The 10,679-nt window shown below is 42.6% G+C and overlaps 1 protein-coding gene across 1 annotated transcript in view; it reads left to right on the top strand.

The window, feature by feature from the left end:
* Positions 1-4,277: 4,277 nt before the first annotated feature.
* LOC130290970 (class I histocompatibility antigen, F10 alpha chain-like) overlaps positions 4,278-10,679 on the top strand; it is a 93,020-nt gene continuing 86,618 nt past the window's right edge. The window contains exon 1 of the mRNA XM_056539256.1: positions 4,278-4,529. Coding sequence (XP_056395231.1) covers positions 4,472-4,529 — 58 coding nt within the window. The 5' untranslated portion in view covers positions 4,278-4,471. The remainder of the gene's footprint in view (positions 4,530-10,679) is intronic.

Below are 10,679 nucleotides of genomic sequence, written 5' to 3'. Positions count from 1 at the left end.
GGAACTCACTGTACGCCAGTGGTCTCCAACCTGCGGACCTCCAGATGCTGCAAAACTACAACTGCCAGCATGCCCGGACAGCCAACGGCTGTCCGGGCATGCTGGGAGTTGTAGTTTTGCAACAGCTGGAGGTCCGCAGGTTGGAGACCACTACTGTCCGCTGTATCCCTATGCCAGGGCTGCAAAACATAAAGCTCTGGCCGGCTTCTTACATGACAGTGGGCTCAGCCTATCAATGGCCGGGGCATCGCTGCGGCCGGTGATAGGCTGACGGCTGTCCAGCGTTCCAGTCCCCAGCGTGTGGCCCCGACATAGGCGAGTTGTAGTTTTGCAACAACTGGAGGTCTGCAGGTGTGAGACCACTGGCGTACAGTGAGTTCCAGCGCCAGCGTCCCTCAACAAAGAGGAGGAGGGCAGTGCTTGAACGTGACATCTGTGAGTAGTGCCCCGCTGGGCTGATCATTAATTGGGGGGGGTCACTGAACACTGCGCGCTGGTCACATGATTGAGGGGGGGGGGGTGTGAACATACCGTTATATACCGTGGAACCGCCGTAAGTTGCAAAAAATACCATGATACACATATTTGGTCATACCGCCCAGCCCTATGGCACAGCATTGATCAGTGTCTGCAATGACAAAATTGCAAGTAATAGTCCCCATGGCAGTTTTTCCTAACAGGGTGCCTCCAGCTGTTGCAAAACTACAACTTCCAGCATGCTGGGAGTTTTAGTATTGCAACAACTGGAGACACACAGTTTGGAAAACCCTGCCCTATCGGGACTAAAAATGTAAAAAAATTAAATGTAAAAAGAAAAAGGTTAAAGAGTTAATAAGCCCCTCCTCTAATAAAATCACCCCTCTTTTTCCCCATTTTTATATAAAATAATGTAAAAAAAAATAAACATCACCGCCTGCAAAAATGTCTGAACTATTAAAATATAGCATTACTGAAACCGTGTGGTTAAGGGTGTAAACATAAAAAAAAATTTAAAAAAAGAATACCAAGGTTGCAGATTTTTTGGTCACTTCATATAACAGAAAAAAATGTATATAAAGTGATCAAAAAGTCCCATCAAAACAAGAAGGAACCAATAAAAACTTCAGATCACGGCACAAAAAGTTATACGTTTTTTAGTTATAGTAGTAATATAAAAGTAGTAATATAAAACAAAACCTATATAAATTGGGAATGATTGTAATCGTATGGACCTACAGAATAACGATAACGCTTCATTGTGAAAAGTGCACAGCCCAAAAAACAAACAAAAAACATGTAACTATTTGCTAAATTTCTAATTTGCGAGATTCTGTGGTAAAATGAGTGATGTGATTACAAAGAAAAATTGGTGGCACATAAAACAAGCCCTTATATGGGTCTGTAGGTTGAAGTTATGGCTATAAGAAGGCGAGGAGGAAAAAAAACTTCTGGTCCTAAAAGGAAATCACTTACTCCCAGTGCTCCTCCCACGCGGCTGCGCTGCACCATAGAGCAACGTAATAGCGCTGGAGAGTACGCGGACTCCACTATACCAGGCCAGGCATATAAGATGTGGAGGAGGAATTCAGCTCTTTTCTTTCATATACAATCCCTTCTATTTTATGTTCAGTCAATGAACATAAAATTGGGAGGGGGGTTGGCTATATGAAATGAGGGGATTGGACATGAAATAGGAGGGATTTCACCATTTGTTTATTATATCACAATCGCATATCGAAAAAATCTCCTATATGGAAGGAATATTAGTTACAGGTAATAGTAGGGTAGAGCCCTCCCCCCACCCCCATATATAGAATATATAGCGACCTGTCAATCACTGTCCTAAGAGGCCTCGGAGCCATGAACTATGTGTCCGGTGAATTCTTTCATCATTCCTAGTGGAAAAATATCTATTTTATGTGTCATTTTGGCTTCTGTTAGTGCAGACCTGTAATATACAGTCCTTATATAGAGTAGTATATACAGATGACAAATCTAAGATAAAGACCTAAAGGACGTCCTGGAACTGTTTACATAAAGGCTCTAAAGAAGTGTTTCCGAACCAGTGTGCCTCCAGCTGCTGCAACACTACAACTCCCAGCATGCCCGGGCAGCCGAAGGCTGCCCGGGCATGCTGGGAGTTGTAGTTTTGCAACAGCTGGAGGCACACTGGTTCGGAAACACATCTCTAGAGGATATATATGGTGACCTAAAAGAAAGAAAGTGTGTGTGTTAAACCAAAATCTGTGTCATGTTCTTGGGAAGTGACTGGAAACCCATGGTCTATTTTACATGAAGACCTCGCTGTTCAAGTTCAAAGACAGAACTTTTCCTTGTTAATTCTTTTATTCTGGAATACACAGTCACATCCCCCTTCTGCCCAGCAGGTGGCGGTATAACACTACGTTATCCTGCGCGTGAGTCATCGCGTTTCTCGGAAATCATCTGGTTTCTTATAATTCATAACAAACAATGAAGGAGTGTACAGCTACCAAAACCCGCTTACCAGAAATAACCCAACACCAAGATCTGACCGCTGTGCCCACCATTCTAGAACGACCCGTCACTGTAGGAGACAACTACATGACACATGAGTGTGGGGTTTATTATTATTTTTATTATTTTATATAACCATAAACAAATGACCAAAACAATATGCCTGCCACAGCCAAAAAACAAAACCCCCTTGAATGGTGAGAGTCCCTCGTGGGGACCACCTGTAGCCCCAACTCCCCATTGACAATAACTATGGGACTGAAACTCCTGTAATAAAGGCAACAAAGAAAGAGGAATAAATGTTTTGTATATATATATAAAATTTATTTAATTGACTGTAAGATGGAAAAACCAGGTCTATTATATATACAGTGTATATATATATATATATATATATATATATATATATACACACACACGCACGCACATTATAGCTATACATATCTATACACACACACACACACACACACACATATATATATATATACATACATTTAAAAAATGTTTTATATATATATACACATACATACATATATATATATATATATATACACACACATATATATATATATATATATATATATATATATATATATATATAGATAGATAGATAGATGGATATAAATCTGTTTATCTTGTCAGGTGCATGATGGACTAATAAGGTTACCCTCACACCTCATTTTTGTTTCTGTTTGATGTATATGTTTTTCTTATGTTTAAAAATGGACACTGTTGTACGCCATACAGCCGTATCTGTTTCCCATAGGCTTAAATAATAATAATAATAATTTAAAAAAAAATAGATCGTAACATATTGATGTCTTTCGCAGCACACAATTGCGTGATCGACCACGTTTCTTCATACAGAAAAATTTAACGGACTGTAACGGAAACAATGAAACGGATACAAAAACGCAATGTGAACCGACCCTAACTGACCCCAGAGAAAAGGGGGAGCAGACCCCATAGCAGCGACCAATGAACCAAATATATATATACAGTGTTATTCATTTGAATGTAACTTTAGGGTGGGCCTCTACAGAGTCAGTTCTACCGGTGGGCCCTGGGCTCTCCAGTCCGACACTGTCCGCAGTGTATGAAGGATCCGCCGCAGATCAGACGCTTATGGCGGAGATTTCCTATAGGACATTTTTAATCGTTTTTACTTTTTTTGTATTTCTGAAAATTGTAAAATTGGCCCATAGAAGGGCGATATAGTGTCCACATAATGATGGCGCCTTACTGAATGTTCTCAATATGGGGACCACAGCGCCCCCATAACAAGGATGGACACTGTGAACATGGTAAAAGTATTAGATTGAACTGTCACTTTTGTTATCATTTACTACAGAGCAACGGGTGTCTATAGCAGTGTGCCTCCAGCTGTTGCAAAACTACAACTCCCAGCATGCCCGGACAGCCGAAGGCTGTCCGGGCATGCTGGGAGTTGTAGTTTTGCAACAGCTGGAGGCACCCTGCTTGGGAAACACTTGTCTCAGGACACATAATATTTATTTAGATCCCAATGTGCCCCCAACATGACAGAATGTGATCTCTGTCCAGGACATTACATGGAGGTCAGTAGTGATCGTCTATACAGGGAATGGTGTCTGCAGTCATTACTATTGGTGACATTGATCATCCAGGGAATAAATATCATTGGTGATCATAGGGTCAGTACTGATCTGTTCACATTGATGTCTTATCCACATCCTGAGAATTTCACTTTTTTTTTCCTCTAAATGTTCTTTATTTCCAGAAAATCTCCAGCTTTCACTTTCTCTTTCTCCAGCGTCTAACCTCTCCAGCCTCACTCTGCCCGGTAACTGCTGATCATCTGTACAGTCATTTTCCTATTGGTGGATCCTGTAACTCCCGTCCAATCAGAGCTGAGTTCCGCCCCCAGTGTACAGAGTGACTGTGATACATTGTTACTGTTGTGTTAGTCTCGGGTGACACTTGTGTTCTTGTCTCTGGCGGCCCCCAATATATCAGGATGAGGAAGATGTACCCCCTCATTGTGCTTCTCCTTCACCTGTCTGCGGTGTATTGTGGTGAGTATGGAGGCGATCAGTTATTAGTCCTTATATTACATCATTATTAGGTCTTATTTATGTGCTGTGCCGGGTGTTGTCATTGTAGTTTATGTATCAATGTGTTGTAGTCTATAAGATGGCAGAAATCCACTAGAGAAGCTGCACATGTAGTGTGCGCCATAGTGATGGAGAAATTCATTCTTCTGTCGGTCGCTGGAGATCGGTGCGATCATCGTGCGACGGGATTGAGGTGTAACCCCCGCTGTATGGGGATAATGGGGAAAACACTTTGGAGGGGGGGGGGGGGGGGGAGGTTACTGAGCAAAATGTGTTCAAAACTATAGAACATGACATGCGCCAAATTATTATATTTGATATAATGTAAATAAAAGGGGCGTGGCTAAGAGGAGACATAAAGTGCGCAAAATTTATTACAGAGAAGCATCAATTTGCGGCACAAGTTATTGGTGTAATGTACAAAGTTATTGGTGTAATGCACGTCAGCCATGAGGAGGTGTAAGGAGAGAAATGTGTGGAACACGCCTAGTGAGGTGCGCCATATGAGACTAATGATAAATCTCCATCTATGTATCACAGATCGGACCCCGCTGTGCCCCCCCACATCACATCTCTCCCCGCTATACACACACATAGATTGTACAGTAATAATGGGGAGGGGAGTTTTCTTGGTAGTCAGGGATCTGGTGAAAACCTCAGAGGCTGCCATGTTAGAAGTTCTATTACAGTCTGTCTATGGCAGAATGTCATAGAACATAATAAAGTATCTATGGGGACTAAAAATCCCATATTTAGAATTAAATTCTCCCTGCTTCTCCCCTCTTTTCAAATAAAGTATTAACTTCCCCCAAAAAATTTACATAATTGGTATCACTATTTGTGGAAATGTCATAACTATTACATTATTATTGAGGTAAATTATTGTGGTAAATGCTGTAAATGAAATATAACACCCAGTTCCAGAATTGCTGATTTTTGAACGCTTCACATACCAGGATAAATGGAGTAAAAAGCGATAAAAACTCCTATATATATATATATATATATATATTATATCTTATTTCATATAATAAACGATCACTGGGCTTGGTGTGAAGGTCGCCTAAAACATCATCTTATATCATCTATAAAATGAGGATTTATGTTTCCTCTGAATGATAGAAAAGATATAAAACTATAAATGACGGCACAAGCTGAATCCTGGATCTAAGGAGAATTCCCTCCGTCTATGATTCCTTCTGTAGATGTTCCCACTGATGCGTATATAACCAGAGCTGTATACTGGAGCTTCATGATATCAGCCGACGGCATCAGGCGCTGTGTGACAGGACATGGGGACAGGTGACACAGCGCCCCCCTCCGATACTCACCGCCATTACACTCTCCTGCCTGACTTAAGCTCTCCACAAGTCTCTATCCTTTTCTTTGTTTTGTACCATATAATACAGACACAGCTGTTGCAGAACATCTTTTATAAGAAAAAGACAAATTTCAGATTGATCAGTGATTGACATTAAGCAAACTTGTAAAATATTAACTGATTGATTTACAGTTTTAACTTTGAAAAAATGTTCTGCTGCAGGTGCAGTGTGTACAGTATAGGACCTTACCCCAGCTGCTTCAGAACCTCTTCAGGGAGGTTAGAGGGCTATTTATATCATAAACATTTATGACTTGTCCAAAGAATTTGCCATAAATACTTGACAGGATTGTTACCTGCTCCTACCATCCTGTAATTCCTATAGAGATGATAGGAAGCCTACAGAAAGACACTGCTTACTATTCAATAAGAGGCGCTGCAGCAGCTGAAGAACTTACAATAAATTACTGACAATCAGTAAAAATAGTGTTGTAATAAAAAAAGGGGTCACCATTATTAAAATATTGTCAAGAGGTGGGATTAATATATATATGTGGAGAGTTAAAAATCCAGCAAAAAGAATTTACTCCTGTTGGAACAAAACATGTCAAACACTATCAAGAATAGACATGTGCCTAGCAAATAAAGAGGGATCCCCTAAGATCCCCTAAGAAATATATAGGAAATTTAGGAGAATCCTTATCCCAGCTCTGCTTAGAACTATAAATAGTTCTTTAAAAACAGGAACCTTACCGGAAACAATGAAAGAAGCAGAAATAATATTACTGTTGAAACCGAATAAAGATAAGAAAGAAATGGAATCATATCGTCCAATATCATTATTGAACACGGACGTAAAGATCCTGGCGAAGGCTCTGGCATTGCGTTTGGAAAAAAAGGTAGGGGAACTGGTGCATAAAGATCAATGCGGATTTATCCCAGGTGGGATGACCAAGCATAATATCTACAGGACCCTTACCGGAGTACAGTCGGTGGAGGGAAGAGAGGGAGCCCACTCCATCCTGTCACTTGACGCAAGTAAAGCGTTTGACAGGGTGGAGTGGGAGTTCCTATGGGGAGTACTGGAAAAATATGGGTTTCAGAAGGATTATATAGAAATGATCAAGATGCTATATAATGGAGCGGAAGCTAGAATAAATATAGAAGGGAAAAGATCAGAGAGTTTCTTAGTGACCCGGGGTACAAGGCAGGGATGCCCCTTATCTCCTCTACTTTTTGTGCTAGTGGTCGAAGCCCTGGCGGTTAAAGTCAGAGAAGATCAGCAAATAAAAGGATTTGGAGTGGAGGGGGATGGGGATAAAATATCACTATACACAGATGACATATTATATTTGGAAAAGCCAGAAAACTCCATAGAGAAGGTTATGGAAGTAATTGGGGAATATGGGAACTATGCAGGTTTGGTTATAAACTGGGAGAAATCAGTGTTACTTCCATTAGGTAAAGTAAAACTGGGAATAATTAAGGAGCTTAGAATCCTGGATAAAGGAGAAAGTTTTTCTTATTTAGGCGTACAGATATCTGGGAAAATAGGAGGATATCACAAAATAAACACATACCCATTGATAAAAAAAATTTGGAAAACAAGGTAAGAACATGGAATAAACTGAATCTTACGAGAGCAGAGAGGATAGTCTTAATTAAAACAGTAATTCTACCAAAACTATTATACATCTTTGGAGCGGCCCCTATCTGGTGCGAGAAAGGAATTTTTAGAAGGATAATAGCTATGCTAAACGCCCTAATATGGGGAAGGAAAAGAACGAGGATAAAAATAGAATACTTAAGTAAAGGAAGAAAGAAGGGAGGACTGAAACTTCCTGATATACAGGGATATTTTTTAGCAAGTCAGATGTACTACCGTGTTTCTCCGAAAATAAGACCGGGTCTTATATTAATTTTAGTCACAAATAACACACTAGGGCTTATTTTCAGGGTAGGGCTTATTTATGGGGGGCTGCAGGAGTGGGGAGGATGGGGGGCTGTGGGAGTGTGGAGGATGGGGGGCTGTAGCAGGTTGGAGGATGGGGGGCTGTGGGAGTGTGGAGGATGGGGGGCTGTAGCAGTGTGGAGGATGGGGGGCTGTAGCAGTGTGGAGGATGCCGCACCCCCCCCCCCCCCATCTTCCACACTGCTACAGAGGAGCTACAGGGGAGCGTTCCGGTCGTCATTACTGGCGGCCACGGTCGGGATCTGGACCGCGGGACGCCAGTTGAGTACCCCTGGCCTAGGTCTTATTTTTGGGGTAGGGCTTATATTGCAGCCCCAGCTAGGGCTTATTTTCGGGGTAGGGTGTATTTTCGGGGAAACAGGGTATGTGGTGGAGTGGAGGAGATTTGGAATCTTAAAAAATATGGAAGAAACAAAAGGGAAATACGAAAATATTTATCAGGTTCTTGAGTCAGGACAGTTAAAAGAAGGGAGGTGGAAGGAAAATACTATAATAGTAGGGATTTGTAAAACCTGGGAAAACTTAAAAAAAAGAAATGAAAACAACGGGAATTTGGCATAATGTAAACCTGAAAGAGGTAGCTAAGTTGGAAACTAACAACTTGCAAAGTAGGGGATGTAAAATTTTCAGAGACGTGTGGAGAAAAGGAGAGTTTAGAAAGTGGGGAGAGGTGCAGGAAGAATTTAAATTAGGAAAAGGTATGTGGTTGGAATTTCAGGGTTTAAAAAGTGCCATATGCAGGTCACTAAGAGACAGTGGTAATCGGATAGTGGAAGTAACTGAAACTATAAGAAAAATGGAGGAGGGAAAAATAGTAAAGAAAGTTATGGCAGTAATTTATACCGAAATAATGAAAAATAAAGAAAATACCGTATTTATCGGGGTATACCACGCACCGGCCTATAACACGCACCCTCATTTTACCAAGGATATTTGGGTAAAAAAAGTTTTTTACCCAAATATCCTTGGTAAAATGAGGGTGCGTGTGTGCATGTGTATACCCCGATACACCCCCAGGAAAGGCAGGGGGAGAGAGGCCATCGCTGCCCGCTTCTCTCCCCCTGCCTTTCCTGGGGTCTAGAGCCCTGCTGCCGCCGCTTCTCTTCCCCTGGCTATCGGTGCCGCTGCCCGTTCTCTCTCCCTGACTATCGGTGCCGGCGCCCCATTGCTGGTGCTGATAGCCAGGGGGAGAGAAGTGGCGCCGGCAATGGGGCAGCGGCGCCGATAGACGGGGAGAGAAGGGGAAGCGGCACCCATTGCCGGCGCCGCTGCCCCGTTGCCTCCCCCATCCCCGGTTGTATAATTACCTGTTGCCGGGGTCGGCGCTGCTTCAGGCCTCCAGTGTGCGTCCCCTGCGTCGTTGCTATGCGCTGCACGGCGCGGCGCACTGACATCATGTGCCGCGCCGTGCAGTGCATAGCAACGACGCAGGGGACGCACACCGGAGGCCTGAAGCAGCGCGGACCCGAACCCGGCAACAGATAATTATACAACCGGGGATGGGGGAGGCAACGGGGCAGCGGCGCAGGCAATGGGTGCCGCTGCCCCTTCTCTCCCCTTGGCTATCGGCGCCAGGGGGAGAGAAGGGCCGGCAGCAGGGCTCTAGACCCCAGGACAGGCAGGGGCAGAGAAGTCGGCAGCACTGGCGGTCTCTGCACCTGCAAAGCCGCTGCAGTTCATTGATTTAAAGCGCCCGCTTTAAATCATTGAACTGCAGCGGCTTATCGGCATATAACACGCAGATAGACTTTAGGCTAAAAATGTTAGCTTAAAAAGTGCGTGTTATACGCCGATAAATACGGTAACTTAAAACATAAATGCTTCCAGCAATGGGACAAAGAGTTAGGTGAGAGAAACAAATGCGGTTGGATGAATGTATTCAGGAATATAAAAAGAATTTCCCCAAGTTTAGACCATCAGCTGATACAATGGGACATAGTATATAGAATTTATTATACACCAAAATTCCTCTTCAGGATTGGTAGGAGGGAAAATGGCAACTGTCCAAGATGTAAAATGGAAAACGCGGGATTCCTGCATATTATATGGGAATGTGAAAAAATACAAGAATATTGGGTGTCAATAATTGATGATATCGAGAGAAAAATTAAATATGAGATAAAAGATGATATAGCTTTGATTATCTTGGGTGATGATAGAAAAGTAAATAAATCACTGACAATACTCTCTATAATATGATAATGTACAGTAAAGCGTACATTATATCACACACAGAGGAGAGCGCCCCCTGTAATTCTTCCCTGTGGAGCGCACTGGAAAGTTACATGAGACGAGGAGCAATATAAATTGTACAACATGGAGGAAAAACCTGTAAGATCTCATAATCTACCGCATCTCACAGACATGATAGGACCTGTCACCTACACACTGTACATACAAATATGGCAGGACCTTTCACCTACACACTGTACATACAGACATGACAGGACCTGTCACCTACACACTGTACATACAGACATGACAGGACCTGTCACCTACACACTGTACATACAGACATGACAGGACCTGTCACCTCCACACTGTACATACAGACATGACAGGACCTGTCACCTACACACTGTACATACAGACATGACAGGACCTGTCACCTACACACTGTACATACAGACATGACAGGACCTGTCACCTACACACTGTACATACAGACATGACAGGACCTGTCACCTATACACTGTACATACAGACATGACAGGACCTGTCACCTACACACTGTACATACAGACATGACAGGACCTGTCACCTACACACTGTACATACAGACATGACAGGACCTGTCACCTACACACTGTACATACAG

The sequence above is a fragment of the Hyla sarda genome, chromosome 9 (assembly GCF_029499605.1).
Source record: "Hyla sarda isolate aHylSar1 chromosome 9, aHylSar1.hap1, whole genome shotgun sequence".
Lineage (NCBI taxonomy): Eukaryota > Metazoa > Chordata > Amphibia > Anura > Hylidae > Hyla > Hyla sarda.
The sequence above is the reverse complement of the archived record's forward strand: the minus strand, read 5'-3'. Positions and strand labels throughout refer to the sequence as shown.